Genomic DNA, 24,700 nt, shown 5'->3' on the forward strand with positions numbered 1-24,700 from the left:
CGTCCCTCTGCCTGTGTTTCCGTATTACTTGACCCCTGCTGTTCTGTGTTGTGTACGCACTAAATGGCCTATTATTGTACCCGTTTCTCTCTCTCTCTCTCTCTCTCTCTCTCTCTCTCTCCATGTCATACGTGTACCGAATGGTTCGTTTAGAGTGCGGACGACTCTCTCTCTCTCTCTGAGGGTCCCCCTGTTCCCTCCTCCCTTGTGTGGGAACGTTGTGCCCCACCGGCACAAACCTAATTGGGTCTCTTCGAACACAAAGGTGTTCGGCAAAATTGACAGGAACTAAAACGATTGTAACTTGCCATATTACTACCTCTCCTTTCTGCAAAACGATAGAACCCGAGTTGGTAATGAAAGAAAGGACGGGTAAGATGACTGATGTCCCCTAATCTGGCCTTTTTATAGGGGGACTATAACGTCAATGGTCTTCTGTTTTTCAGTTTGTTAGAAATGCAATCCCCAATGCCCAGATTGCCTCACCCCTCTGCACTTAAGTGCGGATGTCCAAAGCGTCCTCGCTTCTCCCGATTGACCCCAGCTCCCTGTCCAAAGCGTCCTCGCTTCTCCCGATTGACCCCAGCTCCCTGTCCAAAGCGTCCTCGCTTCTCTTGATTGACCCCAGCTCCCTGTCCAAAGCGTCCTCGCTTCTCCCGATTGACCCCAGCTCCCTGTCCAAAGCGTCCTCGCTTCTCCCGATTGACCCCAGCTCCCTGTCCAAAGCGTCCTCGCTTCTCCCGATTGACCCCAGCTCCATATCAGCTATCCCCGAAGCGTAATTGATGACCTTGATTAACCGTCGCTCCCCAAGAAAAGCATGTTTAACCTCTGCCCCCCTCTCATGATGATAACCCCCCTGCTTGCAAGAGTTAGCCGACCCCGAAGGGAAATGTAAGATTGTCAGTACTTGGGTTAAAAAAAAGGGGCGAGTCTCTACCTAAGGACTCGATTTCGAGTTTGATAGAATACACTGTCGATGGGAGTCCGATTTCTTTCCACGTACGTCACGAATGAACGCCAAATAGGCTTACGAATTCAGTGGAAATGCCCTCCTACATACTCCATAAGTGATGACTTCTGACTGTGACCGATGAACCTATCCCCAACCTACTTAGGATTGGGGACGGAATTGGGATGAATAAATGTCTTCTCCTGCCAGTTTTTCTAAAACTTGTTTTGTACCCATTCAAAGATACAATCACCGGAGGAGAGGAGCTGGACGTGACGCACAGCCTGGCCACAGATCATGAAGCACGTGTGACCTCAACCAAAGGTGGAGTCGCAGAGCAACGAGACGCGGGACGAGGCACCACTCTCATACTCGGCAGATGAAGGAATGAAGGGCTGCCTTGAAGCCCTCGATTTGCTGACCCACTCGTGCCTGAAGTCCCCGTCCCTTTTGAGCCCGACTGATGGGCCTGCCTGCTCGTCGTCCTTTGCTCCTTTGGTCCCTTGGTGTGTTCAAAGATCTGATCCCACTCCGCCCTCTCTTCCCTCGATTATTCAACAACATCACCCTTTTCGCATAACTTTTGACTCAGAAAAGAAGAGCAGCATTTAGATAGAATAAGGTTTTGCCACGGAAGAAGAAAGACACGCAGGTGCCCAGCATGAGGCACCCCTAAGAAGATCAGTTAGGAAACAGGACTGTGATCTAACAGCAGAGGACTGATCGCACCCTGCAAACGCGTAAGGATGAATCCGAGCTGGACCTATAGCTCCACCGCCGGTGCTCAACAGCGCCAACGAAAGAAGACGGACTACCAGAGCCTACCAGTGATGGCTCGCTGTTAAAAAGACATTGTGACGAAGACCCCCCCTTCCTGAACTTTCTACCCACCCCTTGACTAATTGCTTGTATCAAACTGAATTCCTCCCTCAACCATTTTTGTATTGCTTTCAAAAATGTTTCATCGGTCACTCATGTATTTAGTTTTCCAAAAGTCTCTTATAGCACTGACAAGACCCGAAGGTATCAGAGCACTTTTTACTGTATGTTTCACCGGAGAGAAAGTCAGAACGTGATTCTATAATGTGTCGGAACCTTTTTCTTGATTGACCCAGACTAAGTATTATGCCGATCTCTAGACTTGTATGAATAACCCAACAAATGTAAATTCATATGTACCGCATTCCGCCAATCGTATCGACTGTATATGGTTACACGCAATCTGCTAGTATTGACAAACGCTATTTCATTGGCCACACATGGCTATATGTACACTCCGTCAGTTGAGGTAAACACCGAAATGAACTTACTTATGTAAAAAAGCGGCGACTGTTGAAAATGGCAATGTATATACACATAAGCGGCGTTCATTTGTGTTCACTGTACCCCTTGTTGTAAGCAGAACGGATATCGCGAAACACTGACTGTGTTATCCCGCCAGCATAGACCCATCCACACACATACACGACAGCCATTTTAGGCACCATGGCCTCTCTGCCCGTTTGTTAAACCCCCGGCACCCCTCCCCGCGCGCACTGCTCATGCATCGGCCATAAAACCCTCTCCCTCTGCGTGACCCTGCTCTAGAAGTAACACTCCTGCTTGACCCACACCCCCCATTTCCTCCCAAGAACACCCTTCCCCTCAGCTGACGAGCCCCCCCCAGCTGCACTTGGCCTTTCGACCCGGTCCCAAGTCCTAAGACCAAGCCTCGTGGATGTGCACCCCCCCCCCCCCTTTTCCTGCCCAGCATAACAAAACCATGATACACCAACCGAAGTGCCCGATCTTATAGCCTGCCCAACCTTTGATCTGATCATCCCCTCCTGCCCTCGTGTCCTGTAGGAATGTCCGGCTGAGAGATCACAATCTCTTGTTACATTCAGGAGGGGAGGATGACATCTGAGCGACTGGTATGGGAATAGGCCTGAAGCTGGGATTCCAAGCATGCTTTTTCCTACTTCAAAGCGTCTTTATTGCAATAAGGAATGTTTGTGCATCATAAACATGTGTATAAAAGACGAAGCCTCAGAGAAACTTGTTAGAGCACCTCCTGAAGACACTATGCGAGTGTCCGAAATGACAGGCTCTCCTCATGAGAAATAAAACTCTGTTCTTGTTTTCCTGCTTCCAGCGCCCGTCTCTTTATTTGGTAATTATTCAAGATGGGAACTAAGAGGCGTCCTGCGCCAGCAGCCTGGGCATCAGGTGCGTTATGGGCTGACTTTTCCACACAGTAAAGGTTTCAGTAATTAAAATCTGAGCTCAACCATTAGTAGCTATGGCACAGTGTAGACAGGCTTAACTTGAGAAAACGTGTTAAGCATTTAGAAGTGCCAAAATAGTTACAAAGTCAAAAACACAACACAATTTAAAAAAACACACTTCAATTTATAAAAATAGAGATTATGTTAATGAACAAAATGGTATCTAAATGAGAAAAAGGTAATAAAGGAAATCTGGGAGACGAATTTTAAAATGCATAAATAAAAACAGCACCAGAAAGCACAAAGCACTAATAAGAAGCGACTGGTCACACCAGACTGGGACAAGGGTAAGGTTTAAGGCCGATCGTGACATAGCATACATTGGATATATAGGTTGGATTGGTCCCGGTCAAAATGTTACCTTTACACTTAATACATTTCAGCAAATGGAGTCTTCAACGTAACAAGGCTCCTGGCTTGATCCAGAGACAGGCCTATCAATGACGGATTAACAAAGAACAAGGTCTTGCTAAAGCTGTCAACAAAGGCAGGAAAAGCTTTGAGCATGAAAAGTCTGGAATTCATGCCCAGGAAGTCGCAGATGTCAATTGGATGCTGCTGGGCATTAGGCCTGGATAAGCTTTTATCTTCAAACTTCGATTGTTTTCTAGAAATCGGATTTCCTCAGCAGGATCAGACTATAGACGAGGAGGGTTTGATGTAGTCAGATGCCAGTTTGCACTGGGCCTGCTGACAATGATTTTCTGCTTCTGCGAAGAACGTATAGGGAGCTACGGCGAAGTCTGGTCCATTAGCAACACACCCATGGCGGATCTGCTGGTGGGTTGGTCCCAATCCCTCAACAATTTTCCAATCAAAAAGTCCCTGGTTTTTAGGTTTAAACAGAAGGAATATACTTTGCCCCACTCAAGGGTTTCGAGACCTCAGGAACAGCACTTGTGGGTCAGAGCTCACTCCAACAGAGGCCACCAGCTAGATTAAGGGCAGGTCCAATTGAAACTGGTCAGCTGGGCTCTCTCAGGTAAGTGGGTTTCTTGCATCTTTTGTTTCCCTGTAGTTTAAAAAGAGGTCAGCCAACGTCCCCTGAAGTCCATTTCTTTATCCTCGTTTCAAGTGATAGCAGCTCTAGCTAGCCCTTGGGGTTCCCCTCACAAGTTTAATAGCAGGTGCAGCCCTTCTTGTGTCTTCCAACGGTCTAGTAGTCTTATAGAGATGGTACCCAGGGGTGTCACATTTATACCTGGCACTAGTCTGTGGGTGGGGTTAATTCCATAACTAAAAGGGAAAACGTTCCTAGGGGTAACCGTATACACTTTTGCAGCAGTGTGCCCTACACCAAACAATCCCACAGTGCCCTTCTCCATCAAAAATCAAGATTATATAACATTGTATTCCCTGTGCTGGTCTCCTGTGTTCGCCCTAGAAATGTGGCCAGGGAAACAAACAACCCCTCCTCTGTGGTCGCTCAAAACCTAATGTGGAGGCAACTCCTCTTCCACTGGGAATTGTGCCTGACTGACTAGGGGGACAACGGAAGAGGGAAGGTCTAGGTGTTAGCTAAATCTGTATGTGACAGTGTAGACCTCTTTGAAGATAATTAAGTTACTGGCACTGCCCAAATGGTCATCCTGTCAGAGGAACAGAACACCAACCCAAACCAAAGGGTTTTGTGTCAGGTCTAGGAGCTAGATAAAACATAATCAAGGAGCTATTTAGCTCCTGGGTGACATTTCTGGGTAACATTTGGAAGCTAATGCAAATGGGCTTCTTAAGGCAGGAAAAATTTTACTTTTTAAAAAGTGCCTTTTGTAAAATATTTAGCACAAATCTGTCTTTATCAATGACATGAAATTTGTAACACATATTTTAAAAAGTCAAAGAATTAACTTATTTGCTAGTTCCTAGGCAAATATACCTTTATTATATATGCCAATGCTCTCCTATGAAACAGCTGATCCTGCTATAGTGAAAATAGCTTCTGGGGCTTTGTCACTGTGATGACATGTTTTATATTATAATTATGCATATCCTAATTGTACATACCATACACCCTGCCTTATTAGATACTAAGGCCTACTTAGGAGAGACTTATCACATGTCTTCTCAATGTCTTTGCAATTCTACATTGAAAAATAATAAAAAATAATTATTAAAAAAGGAGGGTTTAGGCCTGGGTTTGTGACAGGTCAAATTTGCAGTTTGAACCTGCACAGCCAGGTTACTCGTGGCAGGCCTTTGTTATGTTTTGCGATGTCACTCTAGAGGTGACACAATTTGTACCGCAGTCCACTAGTGAAATTTAAATTACAGGCCCTGGGTACACTTTGTATAATATATTAGAGACTTACAGTGAGTTAAATATGCTAATTATGTGTATAGTAAATTTCAACATGTTTTTGCAGTCAGAGCACATACACTGGGCACTGGCTAGCAGTGTTCCAGTTGTCGGAGTCCAAAAACCAGCAACAAAATCTAGCAAAAAGTGGGAGTAGCTCCACATAAAGAGGCAATTTTCTACAGTGGGTTCTATGTTACTTGATGCCAAATCGCCAGACAACTACTTAGCTACACCCATATCGTTTTGCATGTACTTTACTGACATTTACTTGGATGCTAATGACAAGGGTAACTCGTCATGGAGTGCCCATTCATTTCAATGGAAATTACAGTAAATTGTTGCAGATACCTCAGCATCCAAGTGGTTGGAATTTACACTTTATTTCAAAACTACATGGGATTGTAGAACATTTTACCACAAGTTGGAACAGATTACCTTCCTAAGAAAAGACAAACATACTAAATAAGGTACTAGTTTCCCAGAAAAAATAAGTGAAAAATAAAACCGACTAATAATTTTCTTTTTTTCAAAAGTGCTATAGACATTGTTTCAAGTGTTAGAAATCTTCACTAGAGCAACATAAGTAAAACATCCTGTCTAGTCTGAGTTTTTATTTATTTTCCAGGCAAAGTAAGTGTAAATTACACATGAATTGTCAGCTTTATTTTCTTTGGGCACATTCTCCAAATAAAAATACTGCTTTTGCAGGAACTTTTACCATAGCTATTATTGAACAAAAACTTATAATATCATAGTGCAATACTGCAAACATTGCCTAGTTACCCATTTTTAAATTCAATGTGTGCCAAATTATAGCTTAAATCCAGCATATTCTATCATTGGAATAAATTAATTTAAGCAGTTACATCTCTCAAGCTGAAGATAACAGACTCTTCGATAACAGACACCGTGTTGCACCTTTCATTCTACTATTTAATGCTATTTGAAATATAGAGTCGCAATTCTCCTACTGAGAATAGGAGATTAGAGAAAGAACTCAGTTTGGTTACAAATAGCAAACTTTGCGTGGTGATGGGGCAGTGACAAATTTTCTAATCAAGATGAGAACATGCAACTACTAAATTTGTATTTAATTACAATAAACTGTATTTAGTTATGGCTCACCTTTATAGTTTTAGTTGCTTCAATGAAGTTAATGGCATACAAATTATGTTCTTCCATTCCAGTACCAATTGTCAGAATATTCGGGTCAAAGATAATGTCATTTGGGTTGAAGTTTAATTTTTGCACCAGAAGGTTGTAAGCTCTGGTGCACACCTTGATTTTGGTTTCAGTGTCTGTGGCCTGGTGACAAAAAAGAAATAAATTAAAATAAAATAAAAAACCATTGGCTGTGCTTTCAAATGGGTTTGGAAAATAACACTTTGCATTCTGGCAGCTAAATATTCACAAGATGTCTGCTGTAAAACCCTCGAAATGCATTATTTATTTATTTATTTAACAGTTTCATATAGCACTTTTGTACACACAAAGTTTTAGGGTGCTGTGATGACAGTATTTGAAATAAACTGCATCACCGGATAAACATATCTAGGCAGTACATAAGTTATTTCGGGAAGAGAAGAGTGTCTAAGTACTGTTAACACCATTTAATTTCTGAAGCCTTAAGTAATTACTGTCTCCACCACAAAACCACCCACAAATCTTTTGCTCATAGCTTACAATGATAAATAGACCTACACGTTTTATTTCATATAAAAAGTGTGTATCTTTTATTATGGCACATCAGTCCATTTTAGACTACCAGAGACCGTACCCTTCCAATTCCTCACTCCCGTTCTTTAACCAATTAGACATGGGTTGAGCTTCTCCATACTAGGTCATGCTTTGTTCACTGCTTTAAAACCACTGCCTTCTGTCACTTTGGCTATACCATAAAACGCTTACTATTTGCAGGCTCTAAGAGGCAAATTGAAAGATTTTCCAACCAAGATCCTTGAAATAATAGCTGTGCTTCAACACCGAAAAAGTACATCATTCTTAAAGATTGAAAATACGTTTTAACTGCAGAAGAAATAAACTTGCATGGTTGTAAATAACCAGCTATTAAATAAATTGTAACTCAATTTAGTTACAGTGGTCCTCCAGTGGTAGATTATTTTGACAGATTAACCAATTGAACCAATATCTAGATTCATACTGATTACTTGTAGATTTGAAGATGTTTTAGACTTTCTATGTCAACAATAGTCAGTTTTCTTATGCCAAACTGGATTATCATTGCTGGATAGAATCTCTTGGAAGCAAGAACCACATATACATTTATTTTAAAACAGAGGGTATTCCTCAGAGTCCTAATTAAGGTGATTGGGTTTTGTATAACAGCGTCCTAGAGACACTGATTTTCGTTACTACAAAATAACTTTGCAGGTACTGACATGTATTTTTATCAATTTGGTTAGAAGTAAAGAGAAGTCCAGAAAACTATGTGTCACTCACTGTCTATATCTCTTTATAGTCCATGGTGCTGATTAAGCACCAATCAGAAACAGTTCCTTACTAAAACACACACCTCCTTAATGCAATATGACTTATCTTTTAAAAATAGATGTCTCTTTGTGACATGACCTGACCCTGGTCTGTGAAGGTCGCTCCACCCGCCGCGCGGCTCCCCCTGAGTGCGCCCGGTCTCCCTGCCCGCCTCGCTCGGTCGCCGCTGCCCCTGTGGCATAAGTTTGTTCTTTCCTTGTGACTGTCATTCCCTGTGCTGTTTTTCCTCTGCCTTGTGCCCTGATCTGTGTTCTTCGTTGACTTGTCGTTCCCTGTGCTTGGTGTGCTTGGTTTACGCTTCCTTGTGCCCCTGATCTGTGCTCTACGCTCCTTGCCCTCTCGTGACCGCTTTCCCGCCAGTACCCCCTCCCCGCTCCCTGCCGCTGCTCCCCTGCGGCCCCGCCCCCTTCTTCTGTATCCCGAACCCCGCGCCACCCCGCTCCCGCCTCCCAGCTGCTCCTCCCTCACACCGCACCACACATGGCCGAGTCCACGCGTACGTGCAGCGGTCACGCGCAGTGGGCGTGCCGAATGCACGCCAAAGGCAAGCCCGTCTACGCCTGTCCACGCCTGGACCGCGCCCAGCGCCAGGACCCCTGGTCCTCGTCGACACCAGCACACCCGACAAACTTACGACGCCGCAACCCTCCACGCACTCAATGCCGGCCGGAACCCCACCTGCTACCAAGCCACCCCGAAACGCACCCACGGACCCTTCACCTGCCAAGCCTGCCAATTCACCTGCTTCCGAACCTGCACCGCACCCGCCACGCCGAGCCCCAGCAACAACCACCTCAAGTGCATCCTGCTCAACACCCGCTCCGTCTACAGGCACGACGTCGAACTCTGGAACGTCCTCGACTCAACATCACCAGACGTCGCCTTCCTCACAGAAACATGGATGAACACCTCCTCAGCCCCCGACATCGCCATAGCCATCCCGGAGGGCTAGAAGATCACCCGGATGGACCTCGTCAACCAAACCGGAAGAGGCATCGCCATCGTCCACAGAAACACCATCCGCATCACGACCAACTCCGACGACACCCTCACCGCCGCCGAGCACCTCCACTTCCAGATACACACCGGCCCCACGACCACCCTCAGAGGCACCCTCATCTACAGACCCCCGGGACCACGCACACAATTCAGCGAAGCCATCGCTGACTTCGTCAGTCCGCACGCCCTCACCTCCACAGACTACATCCTACCGGAGTGAATGGAACACTTTAATGTATGATGTTGTTCTCATCATTCTGACTTGAAATATAACTTTGATTGTATATTTTTTTAAATGTCCGAACAGCTAATCCCTGAACGCTTTTTTTTATAAATATGTGCATAAAAATCAATAAAAAGATATGTTTTTCATAAAAAGTAAGATCTGAATTTCTGGCTCTGATACTCGGCAAATTAGCTCCTTTATTAACTGAACTGGATCCCTTAGAGGACCATATGGTATTTACTCCGGCAGGGTGTTCTTCTGTAATTCTACATCCTCCTAGGGGACATCAACTTCCACCTGGAGAACAACAAGGACTGCAACACCGCCGCCCTGCTGGATAACCTCGCCAACCTCGGACTCAAGCAACTGGTGAACACCCCCACCCACTACGCCGGCCACGCGCTCGACCCCATCTTCTCCTCCAGCAAGCACATCTCCTTCAGCCACTCAACCGGACTACACTGGACAGACCACAGCTGCGTCCACTTCATCTTCAGGAGAACCACGACCCACCACCACCCGCAACAGGTTCCCCGCAGAAGCTGGAGTAAGATCACCGCCGACCAGCTTACCACCGCCCTCAGCCAGAAACCGCCCACCAACACGACGGACCCCAACGAAGCGGCCCGCAACCTCACACAGTGGCTCATCAACTGCGCCGACGAACTCGCACCACTGAAGAATCCTCCCAGCAGACCAGGGAGCAGGAAAGCCTCGTGGTTTACCAACAAACTCAAAAACTCCAAGAAAACCTACCACGCCCTCGAGAAAGCCTGGCGCCACAACCAGACAGCAGAACACATGACCGCTCTGAAGAACGCCACCCGCAAACACCACCAGCTGATCCGCACCACCAAGAAGACAACATTCAAAGAACGCCTGGACAACAACACCCACAACAGCAAGGAACTCTTCAGCATCGTTAAAGAGCTCTCCAACCCCAGCGCCTGCAACAACGACATCACACCCTCACAAGACCTCTGCGACTCACTCGCCTCGTTCTTCCACCGCAAGATCGCGACATACACAACAGCTTCGGCGCGCAGACCACGGACCCAACCACCGAACCAACGCCCCCCACCACCACCCTCTGCACCTGGACCCCGGTCAGTACTGAAGACACCACCCGCCTGATGAACACCATCCACTCCGGCTCCCCTACCGACCCTTGCCTACACCACATCTTCAACAAAGCCAACACCATCATCGCACCCCAACTCCGGAACATCATCAACAGCTCCTTCGCATCCGCCACCTTCCCGGAGAGTTGGAAACATGCCGAACTGAGCGCCCTCCTGAAGAAACCCACCGCGGACCCCACGGAACTCAAGAACTTCCGCCCCATCTCGCTCCTCCCCTTTCCAGCCAAAGTCATTGAGAAGACCGTCAACAGACAACTCTCCGCCTTCCTCGAGACCAACGGATCCCTCCACCCCTCACAGTCCGGGTTCCGAGCAAACCACAGCACCGAGACCGCCCTCATCGCAGCAACCGACGACATCAGGTCCCTGCTCGACAATGGAGAAACTGCTGCCCTCATTCTCCTGGACCTCTCAGCAGCTTTCGACACTGTATGCCATCGCACCCTGATACAGCGCCTCAGCAACACCGGAATCCAAGGAGCGGCCCTGGAGTGGATCATCTCGTTCCTCGACGGAAGAACCCAGAGAGTCCGCCTCCCCCGTGCCGATCCTCGGCCACCGAAGTCATCTGCGGCGTTCCGCAAGGATCCTCACTCAGCCCCACCCTCTTCAACGTCTACATGAGCCCTCTCGCAGCCATCGCACGCCAACACAACCTCAACATAATCTCCTATGCCGACGACACCCAGCTGATCCTCTACCTCACCAACGACCCCGCCACCGCCAAAGCCAACCTCCATGAAGGAATGAAAGACGTCGCGGAATGGATGAAGCTCAGCCGTCTGAAACTGAACTCAGACAAGACGGAAGTCCTCATCCTCGGACCATCTCCCTCCGCCTGGGACGACTCCTGGTGGCCCGCACCGAAGCCAACGGACCACGCACGCAACCTGGGCTTCATCCTGGACTCCTCCCTCACGATGACCAAGCAAGTCAATGCCGTCTCGTCATCCTGCTTCAACACCCTGCGCATGCCCCGAAAGATCTTCCGGTGGATCCCCACCGAAACCAGGAAGACGGTCACCCAGGCCCTCGTCACCAGCCGTCTGGACTACGGGAACACCCTCTACGCTGGAACCACAGCCAAACTCCAGAAAAGACTCCAGCGCATTCAGAACGCCTCAGCACGACTCATCCTGGACATCCCTCGACACAGCCACATCTCGGCCCACCTGAAAGACCTGCACTGGCTCCCCGTCAACAAGAGGATCACGTTCAGACTCCTCACCCACGCACACAAGGCTCTCCACGACACGGGCCCGAAGTACCTCAACAGCCGACTCACATTCTACACACCCACCCGCCAGCTCCGTTCCGCCAGCCTCGCCCTCCCCTCCGTCCCACGAATCCGCAAATCCACCGTCAGAGGAAGATCCTTCTCCTACCTGGCAGCCAAGACATGGAACTCCTTCTCCACTCACCTACGGCTGACCCTGGACCATCTCTCCTTCAGGAAACAACTCAAGACCTGGCTGTTTGAGCAGTAGCGACCCCCCCCCCTCTTCAGCGCCTTGAGACCCTAACGGGTGAGTAGCGCGCTATACAAATTCTATTGATTGATTGATTGATTGATACCACATTAGGTAGTGTTATTGCATTTGTGTCTCCTATTAGTTGGATTATCTACCATTTCCCCCAAATTTCAAACCTTAAATATTTGCTTTATTAGTTCTACACAGTTTTTTAAAACTGTATTTTATATTACAATGAAAGATGTTATATTGTAAAAGAATTGTATAAACATTTTGGATTCAGAAAATACAATAAGCAGTCAACTGCAAAGCCAACTGTTGGATAGCTATATATATGTCCTGCTATACTACAATACAAAGCACCTGAATAAAGAAAGTGTTTATTGCAGTCCACTGCCACAAAGGCAGTGTCTGAAAGTCAAAAAAATATACATTTAGAGGCCAATGGCAAGCTATGTAATCAATGTACTCTTTAAAACATCAGCACCAACTTTGTCTACTTTGAAAAATAACAACATTAAATCGTGATTATGTGTAGAGCTAGAACTGCAGACTCACATCAGAGTCGATTTTTACCTAAAGGACAACCTTGCATTGAAGTAGCCAAGTGCTTACATTATATACTGTCAGAGTTGCAAATTACCTGTTCACCACGTGGTCGAATTTTACACCTTTCCTTTTCCTAATCTCCAATAACAGATTTAAGAGTCACTGTTCCCAGGTGTTTACGCCCAAAACGTAGAGGCAAGCTTATTCAACTGTTTTACATAACGCTAGCATGCCGACTCACCGACTTTAGAAAGCTTGCTTCTTACCAGCTCGCAAAAGCATGTTCTTTGCTCCAAATTTCACTTAAAAATTATTACAATCCCTGCTTAGTCCCTTACGAGTGTGCCTTGGAATAATGGGACTTATTGGACTATGATACACAACTGTGTTTGACCTTTGTCATATGTACCCATGCTAACAAGTCATACACTAAATTACACATTAAGTCCAAAGGGTACCTCCAAGATACAATTGTCAGTTTTAAGTCAAAGCATTAGTTAATTTCTCACCCTTTGTCCTCTGAGCTATGTGAAATTTGACGATTTTACAGTATTTCAAGATTTTAGTTTGTGCAAATGATGCTAAAAATGGACAGTACATTACATCTGTAGAAAGCAGTAAATTGCCTTATTTCACTATTTTTAGGAAAATATGTAATCCCGTTTTGGAGACTTCAAGAAATCTTAGCTGCTTTACATTGGTCTGTTTCCATGTTTTAAGGAATGTCATATCTTTCTGGCATTTCTTTGTCTTTCGGTGTGCTATATGGATTGCAATAACAATCCTAATACATTCTATCCCAAACTTGTCAAATGCCCAATAAACGGGCTCATCATATAACCGGCAAACGCAATTTGTAAATCATTAGCTAAGAAATGTTGAAAATGTGCTTTCTAGGCTTTGTATGACAGACAGCTAGCTATTACCTGGAAAAGGTAACTCACCTGCCCCACTTCATCAAAAGCCATAATGACTACAGCAGCTCCGTATCGTCTGATCTTTCTTGCTTTCTCCAAGAAGTCTTCTTCGCCTTCCTTCATACTTATGCTGTTTACAATGCACTTCCCTTGGCAACACTTCAAGCCTGCCTCTATTACAGCAAAATTTGAGGAGTCAATGCACAGAGGCACCTGCAATCATACAAAAAGGCTTGTCATGTCTCTCAATACAGTTTAGGTCAGACCCATTCCAAATCTTTCAAACCAAACAAAATGGCAGGCAAAAAATGGTGTAGTATAGGAAAAAAAGTTACTAACCTATAACAGCGCCTTTTACAAGTTTTCAAAATCGTCTTTAACCCATTATGCCTATTATAATACCTCCTGCTACCAGGGAGTTATGGGAGAACAATATCAAAAACACATTTATCTTTCCGACATCACCAGCGCCAGAAAAATAGGCCCTGTCTATGAGGTCCAAAAGTCCCTGAACAATCCAACTTCTTTTTAGAGCTTGGCTGCATGGAATAACAAGCATTTACAATGCAACGGTTTCGCCTTTGGAAAAGTTAGAGCTATTGGCATTGTAAATGACAAAATTTGTATTTATGTGTTGGTTTTGAAAACAGATAAATAAATGGCATTGTCATTTACATTGCCAATAGCTTAATCTCTCACAAATGTGAGACCTATTGTACCCCAAGGACGAGCTCAGCAGACAGCAATTACTACCACACACTTTATTTGGTCCCAATTCGTATTTGGTAGTCAAGATCTAGTATTGGGGAATTGATAAGGGACCTGTTGAGCTGAGACAAACATTTCCAGCTTAGCGGTCCCTGTGGTCCTTCAAGTAATAGAGAGCCTCTGTCCTGCTAAATCTACTATCAGAGGAGTGCTTTAGCCACATAATACAAATTTAACCAACCAGCAAATCTAATTTGTAAATATTGAATGCAAGCATTTCCAATTACACTGTATACATTTTAGGAGTCAGACTGTGCTTCTGCAGATAAAGAGGTGAAATAGTACGTACATTTATACATTTCTGTTGATTAGCCGAAAAGCAATTACACAAATGCTACAATTGTATTTATTTACGGTTTTATAAAGTGCAAACCAGCCCAATAGGAGTTTTACATTAAAATAAAATAACAAGAACAGTTATAATGAAAAGCAAATAAATTAGATTGATAATCATTACCAGCTATAAACCAGCAGTTGTGCACCTCACATCAACCAAGTAAAAAAGTTAGGGGGTTGTGTAGTTGTCTACCCAGTGCTTAGTATACCTTACGGCTGCAGAAGAGGCGAGGCGAAAAACTGACTAGTTAACATTATCCGGGGTGTTCTGCTTAAACTACCAAACACAATAGTGAAAACCTTCAATTTAGGGAATACCCGAATAGGGAAAATTATTAAACGTGCAACAGAACAGAAAGTGTGGCGAGAATAAACTCAGTATCATACACATGGCAAAATGAAGCAAAATGTGTCCTACATCACTGAGCTTACATCTCAGAAAGCCTTAGTTACATACTGCTTGCTCAGGTTCAGAGGAAGGCTATGACTTCCCTGGCTCGGCTTCTTAGCACACTGTTGATAATCAATCAATCATGTTCATTCCCATGCAGTTACTGGCGACAGTCGCCAGAGCATGAAATAAAATTTGAAAGCAGGTAGAACGCTTCACTGGTGAAGGAAAGGACAGTGGGGGAAATGGATATTTAGCGGAGACAAATACAAGACAGAAACATAAAGAGCGTCTCAGGGAAACGTCAGAGAGAAGTTGCATTAACACTAAAAACACAGATGAACCGCTAAGGATGGGAGGAGGTGGGGGGCACTAAACAGATAAAACCAGACAAGAGGAAATACAGAGACAGCACGTCAAGGATTTCAGACATATATATTTGGGAACTGGGGAGCAAGGAAAATAGCAAATGTAGATTAGAACACACAAAGAGCGAAAGATCGAGGCAACATAAATGGGAAGAGAAAAATGGAAAAACAGAGGAAAACACGAATACAGATTAGAAATACTGACAGATAGATATAAAGATGTTCGGGCAACGTAATGGGGCCAAATTAGAACAAGAATCACGGGCACACAGACGGGCGAGGGGGCGGGAACGGGCACACGGACAGCGGGAGGGGGGCAGGTTAACGGGCACACGAACAGCGGGAGGGGGGGCGGGAACGGGATAAGAAAAAAAATAAAAAATGCTGCTTACCTGCAAGAAAAGTGAAATGGCGCAGCCCACCCCTGCTTAAAGATATTAATCCAGGTGAATGGTTTGGGTGCGGGAAGAATGGTCACCACAGGTGAGCGACACTTGTCTGGGATATCCTGGCTGGGGAGGAGGGTACTCAGTTGCCGAGAGGCAGAAGATTTATCGGGTGAGGGACAGTGAAGAAGAAATCGTGGGTGATGGTACGTAAACAAACCACGCGTGAATCGCAAGTGCGGAGGAGCATGGTGAATGGGAGGGTACGCATTGATGCGTAGGGAGGGCACCGTGAACCAATGACGATACCATAACCTAGGCGAGTGACAAGAGGCCACCACGGGTGAATAGCTGTTGATGTGGAAGACGCCACAAGTAGAGAAGCGGAGACCAACACGAGATTGGCAGGTGAAGGCTCTGAGGCCAGTTCCGATTGGCTCCCAGGTGCTTGAGGGGCACAACATCGATATGGGTGAGGGTTCAACCGTGGCTGGGAACAGCTGCTCCGTCACTTTTCGTGCTGCTATAACAGTTTGTGCTGCCCCATGCGTGGAGGCGAGTGGCGCATCTCTAAGGACACACCGCAGACTGAGAAGCGGCTGCAGAGGGATATATATAGAATGTACACGCGGCCCGGTTGAGTCAGCGTGGGGAGTCGAGGGGGGCTGTTTTCCCGCGCAGCCGGGTCAGGTGCTGTCAGATGGCGGGAGCTCTGCAGCGCCCTCTTGTCCCACGCCCTCCAAGCCAGCCCTACAGCTGCAACACCGCTCTCCGAAAGCGACCAGTCTCTTAAATAATCAAGGTTGCCGCGAGAACGGTACCTTCTGTTTCCCACAACAGGAACTTACCCGCCATTTGAGCGCCTTGGTAGCAACTAAACCAGAGCCAGCAGGAAGAGCGAATCAGCCGCGCGCGCTCCGTTTTCCGGACGCCACCTGACGTACTTCCGGCGGTGTTGGGAAAAACAAACGCCTCCTAAAGCTCAGCACCAGAATGAGAGGGCAGGAAAGAGGAGAGAGTGCCGAGCCCGCTAGTCGCGATTGCACGTTTTGGAAGGAACATATGGCTCTTGCGCGCTTTGGCACAGATAGTTTACAAAGCTTTCGGAAATGTTGTTCTCCCTTTGGTACTATACATTTGCAACCGCACGCAACTTTGGGGAAAACGAAGGCGATAACTCGTCCGAACGTATGCCAACAAGGAGTTAACTTCCGAATGTTTGCGAGGAGGCTGTGATGTAAGGTGCGACTTCTGAACCCTGTAACATTGCATGGAATGGCATTACTGTATTAAGGAATTAGTTCACCTTCTGAGTACGCGCACAGACGTAACCGTCCACATTCAACAAATCCAGTGCACACCAGCAGCATATTCAAAGCACAGAATATCTGACTTAATTGTTAATACGCTTACAACCTTAAAGCAGAATGAAAACTATTGAATTAGAGCCCCCATTTATAACTTGAGTGCATTGTGGATTATTTCAATTGATTCAGTGGCACTAAAGTGTCATGTTACAATGTTTTCTTTAACAAAAAAGAACAAGTCAGGTCCCGGGCCGGCCGGCCAGCCAATCACAGCGCGGCCCGGGAATGACATCACGGGGGTGTCCCGGGCCGGCAGCCAATGACAGCGCGGCCCGGGACAAAGGGGCGGGACTTTAAAAAGTCCCAGAAACGCCCCCGAATCGCGTTTTCACCAGAAAGCGTGATTGACAGCCTCTGTCTCCCAATGGCTAGCCTCCATTTATGGAGCTAGCCAATGGGAGACAGAGGCGGAACCAAAGTCGATATGTAGGATCATGAGGTTTCGCCATGGGCGGAGCAACTGCTATGCAGTTGCAACGCCCAGGGCGAAACCTAAAAATTCTCACAAAAAAACGATCGTATGTGAATCCATTAAAGGGCTCAAAGCCAGAGATCAGTTTTTACAGGACAATACCTTTTTACTGTATCATGGATTCTCATATAGATCCCGTTGAATATTATACTTAATAGTTTACAAAGCTAAGAACCCAAACCGGAAATACAGACCAATTATTCTGATTATCTGCACCAGAAGTTGTGGCTCTGCCGTAATGCATAAGGGAATGAAACATAGAAAACCTTGACTATTGTGTAAAAGTCTTGCAATTGTCTGGATGGGTTTCTAAAGGGAGTCTTACAAACATTTTTGGGGAAGACACTATCCATTAACGTAGGGCTCTAGATCCAAAGGGATAAATCGTCTCTCTGATTTATTTAGTCTTATGCAAACATTTACATATTGCTCTTTTGATGTTAAGAGTTGGGTGATCTGTCAGCATGGAGGCACAGACAGATATGTCAGTAACACCGATGTCTGTGACTAAAGGCAAAACGCACCCACTCCTTTTAGCAGTGGCGTTATAGAGCTACAGATTGTAGGACTTGACCAGCATCAGAAGTCAGAGTCAATGCCATGTGGTGTGCACTGTAGCACTGCAATTTAACATACTGTACTATGTTGCACGTTGTGGTGGCTCCAAACTACACAATGGTTACGGTAAGTGTGATTATACTGCCACTGGCCTGTGCACGGTTATTGGAAGCTGCTGGCCTAGGATAGATGCATTCATAGCAAAGCAGGGCTACTGGTAGATAAGTAATATTCTGTGGTAATGGGGGAGCCTTCAGGGCTAATTAACACAGTGTGCAACATTAACATGCATTCTCTCACATAATGGCATTTGTTTTTTACTGTTATCTATTGGTACACACTATTTTTGACACACAGATACATCCAGCTAAAACTGAGACAACGTTAATAAGTTTTCTTTTTTTAATCTATGTTAACTGAATTTTAAGCATGTTCAACAAACACATGATAACAGTGGGCGATCAGGGATGCCAGTGTCTTTCACCAGTTTCACCAACAGACAGTTTTTAGAGTTAATAATCATCAATGAACCTTAAGCCCTCAAATAAGTCCAGATTCCTATAAGAGATATTATGTGTGGGTCCCTGGATACATTTACCTCCTTGCAAGAAAGGAGAAGCACAGTGGTCTTGATGAGCCTCAGACTTCCAGTAGGGAGTTCTAAGAGAGTATAGTATAAAGGACGTGGAACAGGAAAAGGAGCTTGGCCAAGGAGGAAAGGTAAAAGGGAGAATATTAAGAAAGCGGGGAGGATCCTCCAAGCCAGACACCTGAATGAGGGTGTGTGGCCAAGGAACATAAGGTAGACGACTATGCCATAAATCTAGAAAACAGGCTCTTCGCCACCCGGGAGGGGACTTAGTCATCATTCAGAATCTGCATTTCAATGGTGTCAACCACTGCCAATCACTGTGGTCTGCTGCCATTTGTTCTCCCTGCAGGATTCTTCTCTTGAAGCGTCATTCTTTTGCCCTTTTGTGGCAGCAAAGGTCAGACGGCACAACAACAGGCAAACTTTTAATATGGGCTTAGAATCGCAAGATATATGGTTCCTCATTCTGGTAGATGCTGCAAACCCTCATTATGTTGAGCTTTTTTTCCACTGGTCCTCCAAGAATGTTCTTATAGTGCAAAAGTCCTACACGCTCATATCCAGCTGAGCGCCTTTTTACATAATTCCACTAATCAGCTTTCACATTGTGCTTTGTGAGGGGGGTGCAACTTGGTAGCTATATACACCATTGTTCACATAGTCTCCTAAGGAAAAGGACAGCTACACCTAAAAGGTAATTCAAGCAACACAAATAAGACACTGAGCTCCATCTTGCACTAAAGATCCTCATACCGCCATAAAGTATGAAATCATTAGGAGGCAGTTCTTTCCCAGTACAAGCTGATAATCCCTGGAACTCACAACCAGCCAAAATCCAAAGCATTCAGGAGCATGTACACTTCAGAAAAGAGGTGAAAGCATGGCTACTTCCAAGATAATTACATCATCCCACGACCACGAATATTCGTCACATTAAGTAGAGTCTACAACCTACAGTTCATAGATATTGACCAGCCCAACCAGCACACGACTTTCTATGTCAAGATAAATCGAGAAAGGTTTATCCATGTATAGCCAGGGTATCATACAGTAATGTCAATTCATATATAACTATCTGGCCCACACTAATACTAATACCATAATACTCAGTGGTGGGGCAGCCAGCTGTTTTACATACAGGGTGAATAATATTATCCTAAGACTGCTTGATCCTCTTACACTCACATGAGATAGAAGCCCTACCAGTTTTGTCCATCACCAGGTGCTGCTGCACCAGTCCATACTATTAACCCATTCATTGCCAACTGAACAGGTATGGAATAATTGAAGAGATCTGCCACATATCATTGGCCAAAGTGGACTCTAATTTAACCCACCACTGCAGATCAATTAGCTAAACACTAGGACTACTTCTAGACATCTCACAATGGCAATGATAGATGGGTTGATGGTAACTAAGTGCATCCCAGCAGATCTCCCCAACATTGCTCCCTCCAACCTATGCCTGCTCAGAACCATAAACCTTAAATAAACAAAATATCTCAGGATAGACAACTCAATGCAGTAACCAGCTAAGTGGACTATGATCATAAAATACTGTAAAGGGATATGCAGAATTGTTTCAAAACTGCCAGCTTAGAAAAAAACTTAACCCGCAAACCTATTTATCAACTTCTCCATGCATCATACTGCTACACACTGCGTCCAGTAATACGATAACTACACTTTATAGGCCGTCTTGCAAAACAAGGGAACACTTCTCACATAAGATCAAAACAAAAACAAAGACTTCCCCCTTCCATTTACACACTACACAGTGTAGCATGCTGCCCATGAAGAAAAGTACTTCAGGTCCCCACACAGGAGTAGTAACTGCTATATAAATGTTGTATTGATGAATAAAAAACGTAATTATAGTGTTTTGGGATTTGTTTCATTTATTGTGATTGTAAGTGTGAGAAAATAGACAAAATATTATTGTGTTATGTATATAATTATTAGCTTTGTTACCAGTGTTGAACATATCAACCCTATTAGGACAACAAATGTTTGAGGAAGTCAATAAATGAGCAAATCAATAAGTTAAAACGCTTCAATTTCGCAAACACGGATGTGAGGTCTGTTCTAAAAAAAAATATATATATATATATATATATATATATATATATATATATATATATATATATATATATATATATATATCTATATATCACATAAGAATTGGATATTTTCTGTTGGCCTTTTTCTTGCAAAGCACATAAAAGGCTTTTTCAGCCACAGTCTTTGCTGTTCACATTCATTGCAGAAGATGCAGAGAAAATAGGCAGACACACACTGGTAGTGAGAAGCAGGGACAAAGTCAGACAAGACTCACATTATAGTTTTCTCATCCAATATGGTCAACAATGCGTAACATCATTTTGCTTCAAGTTTAAGAACCCATCCTCATATGCATCATTTTGAAAAATATATGCAACATATATAAGTAACAAAGATGGTCCACAACCTTAGAAATATCAGGTTCAGAGGCAATGAAGTTGCAAAATTTGGCCATTGCACTGGGTCCATCCAACATCCCATCATCCATGTTGATGTCCAGGACCTGAGCTCCCATCTCTACCTGGGCTTTGGCAATACTCAGTGCTTCCTATTGCAACAAGAACAAAAATACAAACATTTTATAGTGCTTGTTGACTGAAATAGGAAAGATGCAGAATCACAAACAAAAGTGATGAATTAATAAATGCTTAACTATTTGGCAACCAACCAACAATAGAGATTAGGGATCTATATTGCTAGATAAAGGGTTTGTAATTCAGTGCTGTTACATTTGTCTAGATCCTTGTTCTCCAATATAAAGTAGGGAACTGTATGTATTATTTCACTCTGTACTTAAAACAATAATATTTATACAATTGCTGTGATGTATGTCGAAATTGTGTAATAAAAAGAAATATATAAAAAAAAAAATTAAAGCATACTTTTATTGCCATTTCACTTGGTTACACATACGCAGACAGGATACTAACATTGTATAAGTAACAGTACACATTTTGCATAGCATTCCTCTTGGATTGATCGTTTCATTCTGAAACATTTCATCCCCCCCACTTTTATGTGAACATACTGTATGTATTATCCATTGTATATGGCTATGTATTTGGTAAAGATGATTGTGATGTTACTATCAGGGAGCTTGCAGAATGCCTTCTATATTCTATAATCTGAAGTTTATATAACAATGATAAGGAAAACTGAAAATGAAAAAATACTTAACATTGAATTTAACTCTGCAGGAAGACGGTGTGTATTAGGGTCTTGGGGAGAATCTAGGAGGGTGTTTGATACTCAAACGGGGTCTTGAATTTGGGGTTCTCAGACATTATTTTAGCTTGAGATAAGGCCGATATACCATCTATTGTGTTCTGTACATTTATGTCGTGAGAGGCATACACATTTATGTCCTCCGTCAGACTGTATTTTTTTCATTCTGGCACTTCTGCTTTCCAGCTAGCCTCATCCTCACTATATGTCTGCGTTGGGTATTCCCATACAAGTAATAATTCCTTCTGTTGCCCAGCTATGGGGCGGCATCTCAGGCCCTTCGTCTCTTCCCCGATTAAAGCTCTACTCTCAGCCCCGGCTCAGTTAGTTACGTCTTGTTTCTAGGTGTCTATCCGAGGCCCAATGTTGGATTTCCAGGACATTGCTATCTGCTTTTTGGCTAAGGCCATGGCTAGGTCTATGATCATAGCTTTTTGGCTAAGGCCATGGCTAGGTCTAGGTCTACAAATGTATTCCCTGTATTCTTTCACTCTGTAAGTAAAGGCATAACTGCCACTAGTATGCTGTTAACTAAATTCATAGCCCTTCTGTCACAGTCGATGATCTGGCTAGACCAAGGCTAATCCACGCTCTGACACGTTTGATTCTGCATCTAATACTGCACACAGGAATTTCTACTCCCTCAACAAACTCATGGGATTTTCCTAGAGGTTCTGAGCAGAAAGTCTTAGAGGAAGCTGTTTCATTTACTGTCCTCCGTATCGCATTAGTATTGTCAAGTTACAAAATGTATAACGTTTATCAACCAATATAATCCCCATTATGTCCTGTGTGTTGGTCTGTTAATGTGCAGATCTTCAGCAACAAAGGCAGGAAAGCTAGAAAAATGTATTAATCTCTTTCTTGAAAGCCCATTCTATTGCCACTAAAGTTGGAGTTTAAGCAAATAGTTAGCAATCGTTAGACAGTAGATGTTAAGATTTTTTTTATATCATTTACCAATGATAGAGTTTCTTTTACCTGAGAGAATATGAGACTAAGTTAAGGAGATGAATCAGACAATGCAAATGTGCTTAAGGTATAACAAAAAGGACGTCGGATTTTCTCACGTGCAGCCCAGATTACCCATGTGTGCCTGAATCTCCACAAGAAAACTCAAATCCAACATGTAGGTTGCCACCTAGTGCACCAAAATGTTTTCCTGCTAATATGAAAAGAGGCATGAGACAACAGTTAAGCTTTTTCTCCTGATCTTTAGATATATATACGGAGGCAACCGAGAGCACTGGCCCAATTCCGGACTCTTCCCTTCCCACCTGGAAGTAGAAAAAAACCAAAGGAGAAACTGATGAAGCTCACTGAAGAGGTTCTGGCAGGTCTTTGAAGTGTCATAGACATAGACTGGAAGCAGTAGCTAGATTAGTACATTAGTTAAAGTGCAGCAGACAGTAATAAAATGGAAGCAGCACTGCCACGCTCCTTAGCCGCAGAGGGAAAGGAGAGGCATATCTGAAAAGTTGTAAGGTGTCAAGACCAGGAGCATCCAATGTTTGAAAATGTGTGAGTGCCAACTCTTTAGAATTTTCACCACAACAGCACATATGCAGAGGACCACATTTGTGAGAGTAGTTAGATTAGTGCAGGGATAGTGGTCTAGTTATGTGGTCATACAGCATTCCACATATGGAGCATAAGAGTTTTTGGCAGAGTGATAGTTTCCATTAACTACCTGTAAGTCAAACACAAATATAAGTAATGCCTTTTGCAACATAAGTGAGTATTTGGGTGCCTAGAAACGTCCTACCTCTGTGGACTCACAATAGGAGGTAGGAGACATCCTATGTCCAGACCAGTATGCCACAATGCATACGTCTGAGCAGGGAATCATAGCAGTTGAAATGAAAACGAATAGTTTCTTACCTGTCGGTGTAGTTTTGCAGCTTGAAGATCTTTCTGGATTCACTATGCTGTGCATATTCCGCAATCTGGTGGTTGGGTCCGGAATCGTAGTCTTTCTTCTCTTTTTTTTTTTTTTTTTTCGTAGCCCAGGTGGGCGTCGACGTCCCACCATTTGGTGTACCTTCGGTGACGTCGGCGTGCTTCCGGCGGAAGCTACCACCCTTGGGAGCCATCTTCGGATTCTTTTTCCTGTCTCTTTCTCCTTTTCTGTCTTTGTAGTGAATCCATGGCTTTGTTTGTTAATCCTTTTTTTTTTTTTTTTTTTTTTACGTAATTCTTTTCACGTATCTTTTCACGTATCTTGTAAGTTTCAACTTTCTTTCTTTCTATGTGTTTCCACCTTCTTCTCCAGCCTCATCTTTCTGGCGGAGGCGGGTGGGTTCGCTAGTGAATCCATAAAGATCTTCAAGCTGCAAAACTACACCGACAGGTAAGAAACTATTCGTTTTGCAGCGTGAATCTTTCTGGATTCACTATGCTGTGCATAGATTTTGTAGCGGTTTTCCTCACTTCTGTGGCGGTTGGGTGGAAGATGAGCGTTGGTTGTTGAATATATGTTGAAGCACTTTCTGTCCTACTTGTGCTTCTTTGTTCATCTGTACATCCACGCAATAGTGCTTAGTGAAAGTGTGCACTGAAGCCCATGTTGCCGCCAGGCATATGTCCTGGATTGGTGTGTTGGCTAGAAAGGCAATTGTTGCTCCTTTCTTCCTGGTGGAGTGGGCCTGTGCCCCTCCAGTTAGCTCCTGGCTAGCTTGTTTGTGGCAGAATTGTATTGTCTGTGCGATCCATCGCGCTATGGTGTTTTTAGTGACTGGTTTGCCCATGTAACTGTTTGCGAAGGATACGAAGAACTGTTTTGTTTTCCTGTGTTCCTTCGTTCTCTCGATGTAGTGCATCACAGCCCTTCTAGCGTCTAGGGT

General features: G+C 44.3%; 1 protein-coding gene across 1 annotated transcript in view; it reads right to left on the minus strand.

Annotated features, from left to right (window-relative positions):
* MTR (5-methyltetrahydrofolate-homocysteine methyltransferase) overlaps positions 1-24,700 on the minus strand; it is a 454,402-nt gene that overhangs the window by 226,978 nt on the left and 202,724 nt on the right. The window contains exons 14-16 of the mRNA XM_078648574.1: positions 21,040-21,180; positions 13,362-13,547; positions 6,644-6,823 (exon numbers count right to left, since the gene is read on the minus strand). Of these exons, the coding sequence (XP_078504700.1) occupies positions 6,644-6,823; positions 13,362-13,547; positions 21,040-21,180 (507 nt within the window). The remainder of the gene's footprint in view (positions 1-6,643; positions 6,824-13,361; positions 13,548-21,039; positions 21,181-24,700) is intronic.

This window comes from Lissotriton helveticus, chromosome 6 (assembly GCF_964261635.1).
Source record: "Lissotriton helveticus chromosome 6, aLisHel1.1, whole genome shotgun sequence".
NCBI lineage: Eukaryota > Metazoa > Chordata > Amphibia > Caudata > Salamandridae > Lissotriton > Lissotriton helveticus.